Consider the following 18,978-nt stretch of genomic DNA (forward strand, 5'->3'; position numbering starts at 1 on the left):
TTTCTTAGCGTGCAGTTCCAATGAATACGCCTTATCAGTTTTGTATTCTGTTCTATTTTCTATTGTATAGTCGAAGGGTGGTTTAGCTTATGCTCTCTTATGTCTTAATCTATGGTGCTCTGACTGCTCTGCTCCTATTGTTTAGATCAGTGACCAGTGACGCAAAATTATAATTTTAACATGGCCGACTTTGATAAAAGTGAAGAAGCTTCTCCTGAAATAATGCGTAAAAAGTCAGAAAGTGAGAGCAAACCTAGTTTGCAGCAAGACGAGGACAGTGAAAGTGCAGAAGAACAGCCCCTAGATATTGGGGAGCATTATTTAGTACGAAGATCCGATGATTCTTGGCGTAAGTTTAGCATAACCTCAAACGTTTGTTTATTTTGTTACTTTCATAACACTTTTTTTATTTTCAGATCCTGCCGAGATCATACAGTCAAGATATAATGATTTGGAACGTCAATATGAGTATTATGTGCATTATGAAGGTTATAACCGTAGATTGGATGAATGGGTTTGTTGTCAACAACCACTTTTTAATTTTTAGAAGTTTAAACTAAGCTTTATTAAGTCTATCATTATTTATTTTTGGCAGGTTCCCAGAGGCCGCATTATGTCTTCCAGATTTAACATGTCGGAGAGTGGTCAGAAAGGAGCTGTGGATATGAAAGTTTGGAGAGACAGACCCGTAATAACAGACCTTCTCGCCGACAATTCCGATAGAAAAATAACACGCAACCAGAAACGTAGACATGATGAAATTAACCACATTCAAAAAACTTATGCTGAAATGGACCCAACAACAGCAGCGCTAGAAAAAGAACATGAACAAATTACTAAAGTAAAATACATTGATAAGATACAAATTGGACGGTTTGAAATTGACACTTGGTATTTTAGTCCGTATCCTGAAGATTATGGGAGGCAAAGTAAACTTTGGATTTGCGAATATTGCCTGAAATACATGCGTTTGGAGAAAAGTTACCGGTATCATATGGTAAATTACCTAGAATAAAGTAAAGGTAGAGTTGTTTTAAATCAATTATTATTTTAGAGCGAGTGTACCCAGAGACAACCTGTCGGAAAAGAAATTTATAGAAAGGGAACATTGTCAGTATATGAAGTAGATGGAAAAGATCATAAGGTAAGTAAATACAAATCAAATAAACAATAATCCAGAATTATACATAAAATGTTAAAAGGTCATGTTTTCATGATTAATAAGTTATTAGTCTTAATATGTACCAATAAGTGTCATTGACCCAGTGTTCCATAGTTTTATTGTATTTGTCGATAAAATGAGTAAATATTACTTACATTTGATTGTTTGAGTGTAGACTCCGCCATGTTTAATCGATAACCATTTGATGTTCGCACTTTTACCTGTTGTATACGTAGAGGTTAATATTGGGTTAATGTGTTAAATTAAACTGTATACTACTTGAAATTGTAAACAATTGGATAATAAATTCTCTGTTTTGCATAACATGTGCCACACTTGTTAATTGGTACACCAAAGGATTTATCGATATGCCTCGATTTTCTTCCACAATATTTAAAAATTTATTCCTCGTTTGCTACAACGTAATATGAATGCTCGTGACTCCAGTCTCATTCATTTCACAGCCTTGTTGAACCACTGCCTCGCTTCCCCATAAATTAAAATAATCATTAATTCTGCATTACTATGCATTTAGGCCATTTTGAATACTTGTAAGAACACGTAAAGAATAAACCACCATAATAAGAACACTAAAGGCCACAGTAATACTGAATAAATAGGTTTTTGTCAAATCAAATTAAGGTCAATGAAATAAATAACTAAAAAATTAGTGTCTGGCAGAATTAATGTGAATTTGGTACAGTATAGATATGTAGGGTGCCCCAGAAATAGGTGCCAACATTTTAACACCCATCAGAAGCAACATCTTTTGCCTTCGCAAGTTACGGTTTTAGTAAAATCGTAGATTTGACTTAATATACTGTCAAATCTGGTATTTCTGGGACACCTTCTGATCTCGGAAGGATAATTCTAAGTCTGGTGTACAAAATAACATTTTTTGGTAATATTTTTAGGTTTATTGTCAGAACCTTTGTCTATTGGCCAAGTTATTCCTAGATCACAAAACCTTGTACTTTGATGTGGAACCTTTTCTATTCTACATACTGTGTGAAGTAGACAAACAAGGGGCTCATATTGTTGGTTATTTCTCCAAGGTATTGCATTATATTTCCATTTCGTGTTGGTTACGACTGAATTTGCACCATATTTTAGGAAAAAGAATCCCCCGATGGAAACAATGTAGCATGCATTTTAACTCTTCCGCCGTATCAGAGGCAAGGTTATGGGAAGCTACTAATCGCATTTAGTTACGAATTATCCAGGCTCGAGGGCACCGTCGGTAGTCCCGAACAACCACTAAGTGATCTGGGCAAACTGAGTTATCGCAGTTATTGGAGTTGGGTTCTTTTAGAAATTTTGAGGGACTTCAGGGGAACTTTGTCCATTAAAGATTTAAGGTAAGGAAAATGTAACAAATCGCGTCTACGGTAAAATTATTATTTACATTTTCAGTCAAATGACCAGTATCACACAGACAGACATAATATCCACTTTGCAAAGTATGAATATGGTGAAGTACTGGAAAGGGCAGCATGTAATTTGCGTTACCCCAAAACTGGTGGACGAGCATATAAAGTCCAGCCAGTACAAGAGGCCCAGACTTTGCGTAGACAGCAGTGCCCTTAGATGGACCCCTAGAAGACATGCTAACAATAAGCTAGGGAAAAAATAGCATACACTTAACGTTGTAATTAGACATAAAGTACTTTGAGTATTTTACGTACATTTGTGATATTACATTTAATTTCGTAATTCTGTAGGATATGATTTTTATGATTTTTTTAAGTACAATTTAGTGGTATGTTGTTCGTAAATAAATAAGTAAAAAAACATATTTTTTATTTTTGTTGTACTGTAAACAGTTTGCCGCAAATGGCAAAACCGCAAAATTTTTTAAGCTGTGTTCTCTTCCAATTACTTCGAACACGTCTTGAATCAATTTGAATATTAGTACTTGAAATTATTATCTGTAGAGTCGTTCTTAATGAAATAAAAAGGTGTCTTTTTATAATATATTATTTTATTTCAATTCGCACATATTAATTTTTGAAATACGAAGTTGAGTAATTAACTTTCCAATCTGATTTACGCCGTTTCTATGCGCGATAACTCAAACAAACATAGTTGCCGATGCTCGAATAGGGCATCTAACGGGTCATTTCTGTGAAGCAAAAGACACTGTGCGGATATCGAAATTTTCACCTATGTTTTGAATCGATGTTTCAAATTCAAAGATCGAGATCGAACGTCGACTCAGTTTCATATTCCATAAACAGTCGAGTGATTGGCTAGTGTGTGTAGTGTGTATACCACCCAAAATCAAGCGTATTCGTTGCTTTATTTCAATACCATTGTAGCTGTCCTTGTTTATTATACTAAGGAGTCCACACGACAATTTAAAAAAACTAAATACAGTTTTTTCCTAAACTTGAACTTTTTTACAACTTGTGGCTCATGTTTAGATCATTTAAAAATTAATTTCGTATATCCCTAGAAGAATATCCATATTTCTTATTAATTGTATGTTTTTCATAGTTTTTATGGATGTCAACGTATTATTTTATCTTCAATTTTGAATATTTTATCTATGTTTGAATCTAGTTATCTCGCTTATCTATGTTTGAATCGATCTCTAATCCCTGACCTAAACCACAGGAAACAAGCGTTTCTTCTTCTTCTTTTATTAGCCTTCACCCCAATTCAAATTTAACTTTCCTTACTATTTACATTGTTTAAATATATACAATATTTAAACAATGCTATTTATTTAGAATATTAAAATTATAGAAGTCTTTTTTTACGACTGAATATTGGTGAATATCTGACTTGTAATTACTATTTGTATCACTTTTGATCTTAATTGTCATATGGTAGTTTTCTATTCCAAATCTTTCCATTCTCTCACANTTATCTTCAACTTTGAATATTTTATCTATGTTTGAATCTAGTTATCTCGCTTATCTATGTTTGAATCGATCTCTAATCCCTGACCTAAACCACAGGAAACAAGCGTTTCTTCTTCTTCTTTTATTAGCCTTCACCCCAATTCAAATTTAACTTTCCTTACTATTTACATTGTTTAAATATATACAATATTTAAACAATGCTATTTATTTAGAATATTAAAATTATAGAAGTCTTTTTTTACGACTGAATATTGGTGAATATCTGACTTGTAATTACTATTTGTATCACTTTTGATCTTAATTGTCATATGGTAGTTTTCTATTCCAAATCTTTCCATTCTCTCACACTAAACATACTACAAAAAAACCATAGATTACTACAAGAACAACATACGACTTCACTCGTGAAAAAAAAACCCTGTGAAAAAAACCCTATGGAAATGGAGTTTATTTTAAACAAACGTGTCATTTTTTGTCTCCTTCTAATCTGTTTAAAAAAGATTTGTATTCCGTGCTGTGACAAAGTTGACGTGTTCCTTGACTTGAAAGATATCATTTTATCAAAATTAGTAAATAAAATAAATTTAAATTTTTTTACTACGATTTGTAATTTGTAATGGTGTTAGTGTAAAAATTTATATTTTGCAAAATTAATAGATACGTAATATAAGAACAAGTGGGAAAACCGAACAAAACCGTAATACATATTTATCAGGCAAGTATCTACCTAATTCAGAAATTGTTTATATTTCCTAATTGTCAACAAGGAAATTCCCCGTATTTCTTTGAACTCTTTGACCGCTGGTTTTCACCACGTAATTCAGTTTATTAGATAAATGTTCGCGAATGTACGTGATATTTTCTACTAGGTAGGTAAATTTTGTTAAAACTTAGTTCTACATTCGTTCTTGTAACTGTTTGATATATACGATAATAATAAAAGGCATCCATTTCTATTTTTAACATATTTTAGGTTTAACATGCAGAAATTTATTGGATTTACTTTATTATTGGCTATTCTGCAGACATGTTTTGCTCCACCAGTAACACAAAATAAAAAAGAGGCTGATGCAAATGAAGAAGATTCCAACATAAATGGTCTAGAAGACTACATGGAATATCACAGATATCTCAAAGAAGTAGTTAATGCTCTGGAATCTGACCCCGATTTTAGACAGAAACTTGAAAAGGCTGATGAAAACGAAATTAAATCTGGTAAGATTGCCGAAGAACTTGAATTTGTGTCACATCATGTGAGAACTAGATTAGATGAAATTAAAAGAATAGAATTGGAGCGGTTGAAAGAGCTTGCCGAGCAGAAGAAAAAATTGGAAGACCCCAACTCTATCGATGAAGATCCTGTTCATCACCATTTAGATCATGACAATCCACATACATTTGAAATCGAGGATTTAAAAAAACTTATTGCTAAAACCACTGCTGATTTGGCTGAAGTTGATAAGAAACGAAAGGAGCAATTCAAGCAGTACGAGCTAGAAAAAGAGTATAAGAAACAGGAAAAACTCAATCATACTAATGGTGCAGAAAGGGAAAAATTGGAAAAAGAATATCAGGTATGAAAACACCAGTTACCATGTGTTATTTAATTTATTATTTATGTTTTATCATCTATAAATTGACGTAAAATTTTGAGCCACGCATTAAACCTTTTCGTTCTACAATCATTTGAATCGCCTTATTTTTTTGTCAAAATTAATAAGTTCAGCTTGTACATAGCACATCTTGAGTTAAATTTGTAGAAACTATCATTTTTTTTTAAATATTTCTTAAACTGAAGGAAATGGAACAAAAACATAAGAAGCACGAAAAATTACACCAACCTGGACATAAAGCTCAACTGGAAGAAGTTTGGGAGGAACAGGATCAAATGCAACAAGACTTCGACCCCAAAACCTTTTTCATGTTACATGACCTCGATGGAAACGGCCTATGGGATCAAGACGAAGTCAAATCCCTTTTTATAAAGGAACTCGACAAGATGTATCAACAAGGAGCACCAGAAGACGATATGAGAGAACGTATTGAAGAAATGGAACGTATGAGAGAAAGTGTATTTAAGGAGATGGATACAAACCATGATGGATTCATCGATTACAACGAATTCTGGTCTCAAACGCATTCAAGAGATTTCAATCAAGATAATGGATGGCAATCCCTCGACGAACAAAAGCCATATACCGACGAGGAATTGGCCGAATATATAAGGCAACACGAAGCAGCCAATCAAATATATCAAGGTCACCCCGGAGCTTATCAGATTCCGCCAGGTGGGTACCAACAAGTACCCCCAGGTGGATACCAACAGGTACCGCCAGGCGGATATCAACAAGTGCCACCTGGAGGATACCAACAGGTACCGCCTGGAGGTTACCAACAAGTACCACATGGAGGGTACCAACAACCACCACCAGGGGGTTATCAAGCTCCCCAAGGGTATCAACCTCCCCCTCCAGCAGGATATCAGCCGGTTCCTCCAGGAGGCCATCAACAAGCTCCTCCAAATCAGCAAGTTCCTGGCGGATACCAGCAGGTCCCTTCGGGTGGATATCACCCTAATGCTGTTCCTCCTCAAGGACAGGTTAACGACGGACGAGTTCCGCAAAGTCCTCCACAGACCGTAAGTGAAACTTTTTTTTTATATTTTCAGCCGTTATTGTCCAGTAATTCAGTTTTCTCCAAATCGCTCATCGTTAATCTTATTTTGATTCTGTAGGTTGTTTTTTAAGTTGGGATTTTGTTTTTAATCCGATATAGAGCAAAGTAAACAGATTTTTGAAATAACAGTTTTTCTTTATCTTAAAAATAGCAGAAAAGTTTTTAAAATTTGTAGAAAGTCCAACAAAAAATGTAGAATTAGTTACGTTTTCATAGAGTTCATATTTATTTTTTTAATTATTTTCTTTTGTACTGCATTAACCGTTACTCTGTATGTCATGGCGTCTAATGAAAGTATAGGTCAACGGGAATAAGTTTGCGGGTGAGAAAGAGCAAGTGAAGAAAATAAGGTTCTGCCTATAAATGAAATAAAATTTTGTTTCCTCTTCGACGCCTGAAATCGTCGGTTTCGAAGTATTTCTTTGCAATAATACGATATAGGAAATATGAAAGAGAAAAAGGAACAAAAATAAATTTAATTGATAAATCAGTTGATAGAAAGGTGGAAAATCATTGAGATATTGTGAAAATTACCGGGCGTGGTTTTATTGTTGGAAAGTCTTGGGGACAAGAGGCGTCTCATCTCGTGGGTCATGAAAAAAGTATAGCGTCATTGTTTTTTTATCAACAAATACGTCAAAAATTCGTCATTTTTCGTTCTACGCGTTATTGTAAAAAAACTATTACTTAATCTTAGCAAAAAATGTTCAACTGACGATTTGATCTAGAGAAACTCATCTTTAAAATGAGATAATAAGTTAAAATTGCTTTATAAACAAAAAATTTATTGCAAAATTAAACGGAAAAAGTGCTTTTTCTTTAATTGTTAATAACTTTTTAAATAATTAACAAAATCTTACCAAACTTTCCCAAAATGTGAGTTTTTATATCCTTAAGAGATGTGCAAAAGATGGGCTCGATCGGTCAATTTTGCAAACTTCCATTTATCCTATTTTTGCAAAAAAGGCCCATTTTCAAATGACTATTCCGGGGGCAGGGTTATGACTAAAACATTATTTTTGGGCTCATTTTCTTCGAAGGGATACCAAGTCTACTCTAGTTAAAATTTTTTTTTTTTCAAATTTAGTTGTATATAATTGTTAACAAATAAAAGGCACTTTTTTCCCCAATAAACAAATAAAATAACAACAGTTTTTAACTTTTGAAAGAAGTTATATAGTTTTTTTTTAACTAGAGGATACTTGGTGTCCCTTCGAAGAAAATGAGCCTAAAAATAATGTTTTAGTCATAACCCTGCTCCCGGAATAGTCATTTGAAAATGGGCCTTTTTTGCAAAAATGGGATAAATAAATGGTATTTTGCAAAAACTATTTGACCGATTGAGCCCATCGTTTGCACATCTCTTAAGGATATAAAAACTTACATTTTGGGAAAGTTTGGTAAGATTTTATTAATTATTTAAAAAGTTATTAACAATTAAAGAAAAAGCACTTTTTCCGTTTCATTTTGCAATAACTTTTCTGTTTATAAAGCAATTTTAACTTATAAAGTCTCATTTTAAAGATGAATTTCTCTAGATCAAATCGTCTATTGAACATTTTTTGCTAAGATTAATAGTTTTTCTATAATAACGCGTAGAACGAAAAATGACGAATTTTTGACATATTTGTTGATAAAAAACAATGACGCTATACTTTTTTCATGACCCACCTGATGAGACGCCTCTTGTATTATCATTCCCAAGACTTTTCAACATTAAAATCACACCCAGTAATTAATAAATTTCAAAATGTTTCCTTTCCTAGTCTATGATATAAAAATTATTAATAATAGGTAGATGTCGGCAAATTTGGGACACATGACAAATAATAAAGGCAAATTTATCAAGTAGGTTCATATTTATCAAATCGTTTTATACACTTCATAATAAAAAATGGAGTAAAAATATTTTTAAAAAATTATAAGGAATGTTTTTATTTAACTGGATAAAAATATAAAAAACATATTTTCTTTACAACACAATCTTGATGGTATAGTCGTTGCGATATCAGTTGGAACGCGGCGTTTACACCAAGTGTGTAACACCTCAAATCCTCTGTCATGTTTCCAAGGTGCCGAGGTCTGATGTATCAATATTTTAAAGAATGTGTTTTTTTTTGTAAGGGGCCAATTTCTCAGCACGATTTGAACACAAATGAGGTACGCCCACAGCAGGGTCAAGCCAATTACCAAAATCAACAAGTCAATCAACCGCCACCTGGTGGTCAAACAAATTACCAAAATCAACAAGTCAACCAACCGCCACCTGGTGGCCAAATAAATTACCAAAATCAACAAGTAAACCAGCCGCCACCTGGTGGGCAAAATCAACAAGTAAATCACCAGCAGGCCGCTAATCAGCAGCAAAATACACAACAGCCTCAGCAAAACGTACAGCAACCCGTACAGAATCAACCGCCTATGGTCCAACAACCAGGACAGACATATCAGCAGCCACAGCAGAACAATCAACAGCCACAGCAAATTAATCAGCAACAACAAATTAACCAGCAACAGCATCAACAACAAAACCAAGCTCCACCCAATGTAGCATAAAACAGATATTATTTATTAGATTAATTAAGGTATATTCAATGTTCCATGATTCAGTTAGCATTTAAGTATTTTTTTTGCAATTAAAAATTTTCTTTTTGTAAGTTCGCAGAAAATGCGTTTTTTCCAAAAATGTGGCTGTGCCGTGTTTGTATAAATAATTATTTCATGTGTATAAAATTGTACATTATTTAATCCAGGAATCTCACAGATGCAAGCATTTAACTAAAGAAGTGTAAAGAGCTAAAGTATATAATAATAATAAAAACATGCCTGTAAAAATGTATTTGTTCCTTCTCTCTATTACTACTAGTGATTAATATTTTGCTGTATTTGCCCTTTTATTCCACAACTAAATACGGGAAATATACAATTTTTTTTTTATTTCTGGTCAATTCTTAAATAAAATTATTGTGTATCAAATTTTTGAAAAATATTTAATATCTAATCTATTACATTACATTTTTTTTTATTTATATAGTAAATATGAAATATTATAGTAAATATGAAACGAAATTTTATTTTCGATAATCTGATAATAATCTTAGATTATTTTGATCAAGAAATTTTAAAATAGAAAAAAAAATATAACATTTTTCTGAAATTTTTCGTAAACTAAAGAAAATTATTTACTTAAGACAAATAAGTATAATTTTAGAGGATAGAATTCACAAAAAAAAGCATTTTCTATAATCAAAATCGTTGAAACTGCAGAATACGTTAGAATTGTTAAAACTTATTGAGAACCTCTGGAATCATCCCTGGCTCACATACTGCATAAAAAGAACTAAATAATTCTGGTCCGAAAAGGGACATTGTCTGCTTTTTGTCCTAAATATTTAAGAAGTCATTTATTTTTTCTAGATTCTTTAACTTTAACCTTTGTTTTCTTTTTTTTTTTGTGAATGGATATTGTGCTTGTGGTGTATCAACAAATGCTGTGTATTCGCAAAAAATGGCCCGCAATTACAGTAACGATGAATTAATGGATATGGTAATGTATGGATAAGCTGATGAAATAGAAGCTAATCTTTTGTACAGTGATTTCCAAATAGACATGAACCAACACTTGAAAACAGAGGCAAAGCTATCGGTGGAGTCGGGGGTTCCAAAACAGTTTTCGTCCTAATATGAAAAGTCAATAGGTGTTTAGAAAATATTACTTAATAGTATATTTGCAAAAAAAATTTCTGCCAACTAAGTTTCCACACAATTTAACTCTTCAAATATCCCTTCTAAGTTTGTAAACTGTGTAGAGAGATAAACACTACATGTAAACACTATGATTCCAGTAGAGCTATTGCCTGCATTAACACAAAATATTGGCTAGCGGTAGGGCTTGCAATCTCGCAGTGAATTGGAAATTCCTGTATTTGCGACACTTGACGTTGAAATTTTAAATATATGAGGATTGCTTTTGGTGTACAGCAAAACAAAATTCTCTCTCAGTGGTATTTTTATTGAAAACTAAGTGTAGAAAAAAAGATATGTTTTCGGGGCGAGCGTTCACTGGAGTCTTTTTGGTGTGGAGTCGTTTGCAGGTATCTGGTCCTTGGAGCCAATCTGCCGTGGTCCTCTTCCGGGAACCATATCCCGCATTGCACATTGTTTTTTTGTTGCTTGCAACGGTTAGGCCGTCCGGTGTCAGGCTGGCACTTTTGATGTAATACTTAAAATGTGTACATGTGTACCCACGTATACAAAAAAATGTTCTTTTGAACACCAAACATAAATAATTATGCAGATTTGGTCCGAGGTCAAAACTATGTGCTTCCTGTAAAAAAACTAAAGTTGACCTTGAAATGACAGAGTCACGCCCAAGATCAGAAGGTCACCATTACACGTCTTCCTGAGTTGAGCAACTTTTATTTGAAACATTTTTTGCTAAAATTTACCTTTGGTACGGCATTTGGGTGCAAAGATTGAGGAAAAAATAAAATTGACCTTTACATGATCCACATATGATACGAGTACATCATCTGTACATAGAATTTCTCTCTTTCCGAATCCGGGGTCAAAAATAGGGGATCCTATCTAAAAAAACAAAGTTGACCTTGAAAACGACCTTCATAGGTCATGTCCCTCTCGGAGCCAGTAATTTTTGTACGAAACATTTTTCGCTAAATTTTACCGGGCAGAGATATCCCGGTGGAGGGATTAAAATGGCCTACCCTGTATATTTCGTGTACATTATCACATGTAATAACGATTATTACTCACTTGTGTGGTATTGAACTATTTTGTTGTCAAAAGATTTGCGAAATGGATTTCTTTTGTTTTCTCGGTTTCAATATTTTGAGTTTATAATTTGAGCGTTTAGCAGACCTGATCAGAACAAACGGACCCTGGATTCGGATTCAGTTACCCTAAAAATGTAAATATGTCTTGTCTTTCAAAACTTCCACTTTTTGTTGTGGGGCTGTTATTGATCGCTCGAGAAGTGGTTTTCCTGTACTCCCCAATTTTCCCTGTTCCTCTACTTTAGCGCACGAAAACAGGAGGCAATATAGAAGAAATTATTGAAGTATAGTTTATTTAATGAAGTTACACTTACCAGGCTAACAGCATAAAACATTACAAGTGTTAAAATATAATACATATGAACAATTTGCACCAAGCCAAGTTGTTTTTACTACATTGTTATTCATTGTCTTTCCTTTCCCTAAATCTAACCACATTAAAAAATGAAGTAAAACAACGGTCGTACTAAATGTAGAAAAACATGTGTTAAAATGGGCCTTATCTTCAATATCAACGGAATATGCAGGATGATCGAGTAACAGCACCACACTATCATGAATATGTACCTAAAACTAGATTTAAAAAACAAAATGCATCATTACTGTCACTCAAGTGTGTCGTACATTATCGATGAACCTTGGCAAGTGCTTTACCCTTACTAACAGTTATAAAATATGATCACTTTTACCACATATATCAACTTAAAAAATGCTCTGTTAACCTACTTTCCTATGATATGAAATTAAACGGTACTCCTTAGCCATTACATAGTTATACAGGGTATCCCAAAAGTATGGAAACGTCAGAATAACTTGGAAGTAAAGGGTTATACGGAAAAACGCATTTTTTTTCCGGGCTATTCAATGATGACCTTGAATTTGACCTTGGTCTTGACGGTCATTTCAAGGTCATTACCTCTGAAGTGGTTTAAAAAATAAAAGTCATGAAGCCAACCCCACAATAAAAAATATGGGTTACCCTCACAAAGATTGACCTCTACTTTGAAATAACCATGATCTCAAGGTCATGATCAAAGCCATATTCAGACGTAAAATTCTGCACTCTTTCGAATGGTGATAAAAAGTAGGGGTTCACATTTGAAAAAAATGGCCTTGACCTTGAAATGACCTTCAAATTCAAGGTCATCATTGAATAGCTCAGAAAAAATCTTGAAACTTTTGTATAAAACGTTTTTCTGTATAGCCCTTTACTTCCGAGTTATTCTAGGGTTTTCATACTTTTGGGATGCCCTGTATATAGCGATCCTTTAGTAGGACGAAAGATCCAGAAAGTTGATTAACACGGAGAGGTATACAGAGATAGTTCGAAGATATACACAAATTTTAAAAACTCCACCCAGCTTCAAATATATATATTTTCCTACAGTTACAACAACCTCTATCATAAATCTAAACCGTCACTGTATACACATGAAATACAAAAGAAACATGGCGCTTGAAATATTTAAAACAGGTAATAGTAAGTAAAACTGCCATAGAAGTTATCAGTTTGTATTTCTAAAGAAATTTTAAAAATATGTACAGGATGTTTCAAATAACAATATTTCTCACACTTTCGTACATCAGATTTTTATATACAATAAACAAAACCCAGAAAAACCCTAACAAAACACATCTACTACATTCCTTATTTTAAACGAATAACCTCGAAATAATATTATATGAAACACTCTGTAGAAAGGCCAACCTAGTCTTTAGTGTATTACCTCGATATTTATAAGAAGAAATTAAAATGCCACAGTTATAAGACCATAAATAAATTCGTGCCGGTGGTTGGGAACAACCACTTAAAATCATACTGGGTTGGTTGAAGAATGGGCCACAAAAATTTTATTTATGTTACAGTAGATAATTATACTGAATTAACTGTAATAAATATACAATATAGTGGAGTTTTGGGCATGGTACATGTCTGAGTGCCAAGACTTTGTGGACGTTCTCAGAGTACGAATTTGCCCAGTATAATGCCTATAAAGCCCACAATTACAGAGAAAGCAATAAATAACATCGGGATAGTTTCCTCCTGTACCGGCGGCGCATATCTGTTGGCAGTCGTGCCAGAGGCCACGTGCTGTTTTAACTGTAAAATTTCCTCTTTCAGCTGTAAATTCTCCTGCCTCAGCTGACTTTCCTCTTCTCTTAGTTGTTGTACCTGAAGCGACACCGATTTTACATGATTTGTACTGTGTACGGCACGAAGATCGAGCGACCCAGAGCAGATGGTCGACCGCCATTACAGGAAAACGGAAGTAACAAATACGAAACAGCAAGCGGGGATTCTTGTAGCATCATTATGATCATGATGATTATAAGCCACGTGACCAGAAATTTTGTTTTGAATCGTAATTTTTTTCCTGTATGCTGGCAATTAAATTGCGGTAGAATTAAAAATTATTAAAACAATACGATCAAGATTACAGTAAAATAAAACATTTAGTTTCACCGGCTGTGATTTGTGTAATTTTTCACGAGATTCTATTCAACCAATCAGCAATCGCATTATCTCGAGCGTAAACGTAACAGTTTGTCATTGTTCAATGTAAACGAATCATTAGTATTATTTACGGATTTTTCGCTACCAGTACCGGCTTTACAAAGTTGGTTGCCTAAGTTTGTTGGTCACGAGGCTTGTAAACATTTAAGAAAGCTCTGTATTTAACTTAAAACTTCATTTCTAAGGGCTGTGATGTCATCGAAATAATTTTCTTACATTTTTTTTTACACCATATGAAAGTTCTCATTTTTCTCAACAACATATATTAAAACAGTTTTTTGATATCTCTTCCCGTTCAAAAGCACTAAAATAGAAAAGGAGTAAAACACTGGTTTGATCAAGTCTGTTACTGATTTTATCAGAATTGCGGAAAACAAGGTACTTTTAATATATATATATATTTTCCCGTAATGTCGGCCAATCATCAGTTCTGGGTCACTCTCTACAAACAGCGTGATTTAAAAGTTGTCATGTTAAATAAGTCAATATTGTTAATTTTAACTTGTTTGATGAAGATCACTAATTACAATCTTTCTCATTGTTATTTTAGAAAATATTTTGTTATGGTTAGTTTTTGAATGACTGAAAATACACTGTTTTCTGGAAAAATGCAGTTTGCTGTAAGTAAAGTAGAATAATAATCAAATATATCTTGAAGGGCTGATTTCTCAAGTCATTCTAGGAAAAAAACTCATACAAGATATGTCGTAAATTGACCCTTGTTCTAGACGAAGTTTGGTTATAACAACATTCAAGGGACCGTGATATTACATTAAAAAGTGGTTTCCATCAAATCTGAACTGAATTGCTGTGGATACGAGTATAAGTTCCAACCATAAAAACCCCGTCAGATGGTTACTTTGTCTGTTTTTGGCCACTATTACTCCATTTTTTAGCATATCAGGCACGTGTAAAAACGCAATGTAGACAGCAATGTCACACATTTGCAAGGAAAGTAATCCCATGACTTTGTAAAAAGGACAAATCTACTTGCTGAATAGGACTAGTAGTGGGAAGCACAATAGGCCTAATTAGGCCGCAGTGCTATGGGACTTTTTATTTGAAGGACCAACCACTAGATGAAGAAGAAAAAGAAGGAGAATCCCATGAACATACTGTCACACCATTCACACCCTTAATCCCACCCCCAAACCGGTCAAAACATATTCACAGCAATTTTCAATTTTGACGGAGGCCACTTTTTAATGGACCTAATTAGTGTGAACTTTTTTACTCTATATATAAAAATGAAATGACAAAAGGGTCATAGTCAATATCAGTAAATCATAATTTCTGATGTGTCATCTCTTGAATTTGAGACATACTTCTTCAAAACACCTTGTAGAGAACCAATGATAATAGAAATGAAACAGTTAGTAGGCCTGGGTTTTTGATGATTTTAACTAAACTATTCTCAACTTTTTTTCAATTTCCCGTAGAGTGGAAGTTGATATCAACTTTTTAAATGGAACAGTCTAGACCTATATGATTTTTTTTAAAAGTACAAAATTTCAATATCCTACGTCTAGAAACAGTTGGTTCGGAATTATTCGACATTTTACAAGAAAAAATTGCCTACAAGAATTTTAATAACTTTTTCATATGGTAGAAGCAAACCCCATTTTTGGCGTAATTAGATCAATAGATGCTTTGTCTTTCATAATTAATATATATAAAAAAAATTATGTACAGTTCAATTTTTTGTTTATAATTTCAAAATGCAAAAGCTTTTTTATTTGAAATAGAACACCTTAATTTTTTTTTAATGAAACTGTAAAAGTGTAAAATTAATCTGAATTTTCCAGAACATTTACTGTTAGGGTTAAAGTTGCAACTTTTTGAGGTTTTACTTTTTTTAGATTTCAAGAATTTTTCATAAAAATAACAGACTATGTCATGAATATAAATTAAATTAAATTGCTTCATATTTTTTCTATATACCGATAAATTATTGTAATGACAGCCAAACTCTGCAGAAAGTGAATAATCTAATAAGCACATAAAAAACACGGTTAATTAAAAAATTCGTCGAGACTAACCTCCTGGGCGGCCTTCTGTAGTTCCGTGACCACAGAATTATTGGCCTCAGTAGTAGTTGTGAATTTAGGACTAGATTTAGTGGCATCTTCTTGAGATTCGTTCTGTTCTACTGGCATCTCAAACACACACTTCAACTTTGAATCCATGAGTTGTTCTGGGCTAAGAACCTTCCATAGCTGTTCTAGATTGATCTCGCCGTCTGGCGCAAACACAGTCTGCACCATAAATTTATGTTTATTCTTCTCTGCAGGATCAAATAAGAATGGTTGTAGGCAAACTGGAACAAGCGAATGCTAGTAAACATTTATACCTACGCTTCGTGAAGCTGTAATTTGAAATATATGTATAGTTCCATTTGATTTAATTGGATCCTAAAATAATGAATAATTTGTCGATATATGAAACAGGAACTTCGATAAAATAAAGACAAAATTACGTTTAATAAACCGTAACTTACTTGCTATTTCTATATTACTGTTGGGTTCTAAAACACCCGAGTTAGGACGTACACAGTACTTTTTCGGAGCTGTGGTTTTAATTTTAAACATAACCCTCTTGTCCGATGGATTTGTCAGTTTCATATACGAAGTGACGGGAGCGTTAAATGGACCTGAAAATAGAAATCATTATCTTTTACGTATATATCCCTCAAATATAAAGTCTACATATTTAAAGACCCATACAGCTCATGAAAATTTGCTGTAATATTCAGGCAAGAAAATATCTTGTAAAAATTGAGTAAAAACAAAAATAAACAAATTAAACAAATCAAAATTTTTACAATTAATATGAATAAAAAAAGAAGATAACATGGAATTTACGTTAAATTATAATCGTTATTAAATAGATAAGAACATATTTGTTCCTACTATTGCAAAGTAATAATAAAACAGCTTTATTAATAACAATCACAGCTGTTAATAATAATTATGAAACAATTAGATTATTATTACAATTGAAATTCCTATTAAGCATAAAGATAACTGAATATTGCTAGTTTTAGCTTTTCCTCTGGTTATTTCGATGTTTTACCACTTGCAAAATAATAGAAAAATTAAACAAGGTTGTGACAAAAGGATCAGGGTTATTATCGTATGAAACTATTTTTGCCTAAAATTTTACATTGACAAGAGAAAAAATACAGACTCAATCTGTTAAATCTCTTCGAAAAATAAATATCAACTACAGTTTTGAATACGAAAACAGATGAAAATGTTATGCAATTGAAATCTGTGGTACTGTATAGCGATGTATATATTTTTTATTTCTCTGCTTGTGAAATTTAGGGTATAATGTGTATTATTTTAAAACAAGTGTAGATATTGTTGGAGTTTATAAAAGTGACACAATTTTTGTAAATAGTTTACCATTAGTACATAGGTACTTTTCTTCGATATTTTAAAAATACTTTGAGATATTCAACAATTCATGCAAATCATATTAAAACATATACCCAACAATTTATTTGCAAATAATTTAGTACTGCAGTGAGTTTCTAATTAGATTGTTTTTGAGGGAACATATCTTCCATGAAACTCACATGTACAAACTTAAATTCATAAATCATTACTTCACTTCAGTGGCTATGTACACATTTCATTAAAAAATTCAAGACATTGAGACAAGTAGTTAAACAAATCACTCAGAATGTGACTACTAAACGATAGTTAAAATTAAATCATAAAATAAAAAAGTAAATGGGGTAATTGTGTTTTACATTATTTGAAATATTTATAAAGCATAAATAATTTTAAAATACTATTAATAAAATTAGATTTCACAGTGTCCGTTCACATTGAATCTATTTATATACGATACCCACATACTCTAATTTTATGTAACATGAAAAATTTTAATAGTATAATACCTAGTAGTCGTTTACTTTCATTTTTATTAATTCTAATAATTAATTCTCAAAACATATCGTTAAAGCAATACCCTTTAAAGATTTTAACTTTATTATCAATTCATATTTACAAAGCTGGAAAGTAAAATCCTAATATTTTTTACTAATACCTCTGAAAAAACCATGATAGTACAATTGGACTGATAAGTATTGAGGTTAATCGCTTCACTAGTGTGTTTAGTTATGTTCATACTTATAACTTATAGATGACTCGTAATTGTTATGTTTCAAGGTAAGACATATAAATAATTAAAGGACTTTGCTTCCAAATATTACAATAACCCAGTTGTAAGTTATTATACTAGTAAAATAGCAAAAATCTAAATTATGGAAACCGACGTTACTATTCAAAATGTGCATCAATCTAGAAAAAAATCTTGTTGCACTTATGAAGTCTCTAATGATTTTTATATCATGTAGACTGGGTAGATACTGTAGTTTTGGACGAACCCTTTCCTGAAACGTCAAAAATCTTGAAATAGATTTCTTGGTGTGTGCTTGGAAGGCCAGTATTTATTATTGGTGGGTATGGAATACGTCAATATATATATTTCCAAGAGTCTCACCTCTGAATCTGAGTTCATTTTGAGGTTCAATTTGAAGCACTTGCTCCGGCTTAGACATTATTTTAACCTAACACTTGAATACTGATGAAAGACAACCACAAACTCAATTTTTTTACACAATTCTGTTAGTGACAGATCCCGGTTATACTGCACTTTCTGACAAGTTGCGCGCACGCGTGTGATCAAAGATGGCTGCCTTACACGCCAAAAACAGTGACATCATCGTTGACGATAAAACAGGCAAAGATTTTATTGCAGTAACCGAACCAACAGAAGCAAACTTTATATTAAATTAGATATTTCGAATATAGATGTCAGCATCACAAGCAACTTTGTACAGAACGTACCTACAAATATCAACGGAATCTGCAACCTGTTTCTATTGTGAATGTTTTTTAAAAAAGCTTGTGTGTGCAGTGAATAGATATTATTGAAGTTTAGAGAAACATTTCT

At 32.7% G+C, this 18,978-nt stretch overlaps 3 protein-coding genes across 4 annotated transcripts; 2 read left to right on the top strand and 1 right to left on the bottom strand.

The window, feature by feature from the left end:
* Positions 1 to 168: 168 nt before the first annotated feature.
* On the top strand, positions 169 to 3,134 carry LOC108908834 (histone acetyltransferase KAT8). Its single transcript, XM_018712980.1, has 7 exons — positions 169 to 349; positions 417 to 514; positions 596 to 997; positions 1,055 to 1,144; positions 2,077 to 2,217; positions 2,276 to 2,520; positions 2,576 to 3,134. The coding sequence occupies exons 1-7, from the start codon at positions 181 to 183 to the stop codon at positions 2,793 to 2,795; spliced, it is 1,365 nt and encodes a 454-aa protein (XP_018568496.1). The 5' UTR covers positions 169 to 180; the 3' UTR covers positions 2,796 to 3,134.
* Positions 3,135 to 4,544: 1,410 nt separating this feature from the next.
* LOC108908847 (nucleobindin-2) lies at positions 4,545 to 9,544 on the top strand. Of its 2 annotated transcripts, none has more exons than XM_018712998.1 (4): positions 4,545 to 4,744; positions 5,003 to 5,603; positions 5,828 to 6,667; positions 8,830 to 9,544. In XM_018712998.1, the coding sequence occupies exons 2-4, from the start codon at positions 5,010 to 5,012 to the stop codon at positions 9,259 to 9,261; spliced, it is 1,866 nt and encodes a 621-aa protein (XP_018568514.1). In that variant the 5' UTR covers positions 4,545 to 4,744; positions 5,003 to 5,009; the 3' UTR covers positions 9,262 to 9,544. The 2 variants fall into 2 exon arrangements, with proteins under 2 accessions (XP_018568514.1, XP_018568513.1); XM_018712997.1 differs by lacking the exon at positions 4,545 to 4,744 and adding an exon at positions 4,758 to 4,898.
* Positions 9,545 to 11,765: 2,221 nt separating this feature from the next.
* On the bottom strand, positions 11,766 to 18,709 carry LOC108908848 (vesicle-associated membrane protein-associated protein B). Its single transcript, XM_018712999.2, has 4 exons — positions 18,526 to 18,709; positions 16,511 to 16,663; positions 16,053 to 16,330; positions 11,766 to 13,671 (listed from the first exon to the last, which is right to left on the bottom strand). Exons 1-4 carry the CDS (start codon positions 18,581 to 18,583, stop codon positions 13,459 to 13,461), a joined length of 702 nt encoding a protein of 233 aa, XP_018568515.1. The 5' UTR covers positions 18,584 to 18,709; the 3' UTR covers positions 11,766 to 13,458.
* Positions 18,710 to 18,978: the final 269 nt, after the last annotated feature.

This window comes from Anoplophora glabripennis, unplaced genomic scaffold, assembly GCF_000390285.2.
Source record: "Anoplophora glabripennis isolate ALB-LARVAE unplaced genomic scaffold, Agla_2.0 scaffold118, whole genome shotgun sequence".
In the NCBI taxonomy this organism is placed as follows: domain Eukaryota; kingdom Metazoa; phylum Arthropoda; class Insecta; order Coleoptera; family Cerambycidae; genus Anoplophora; species Anoplophora glabripennis.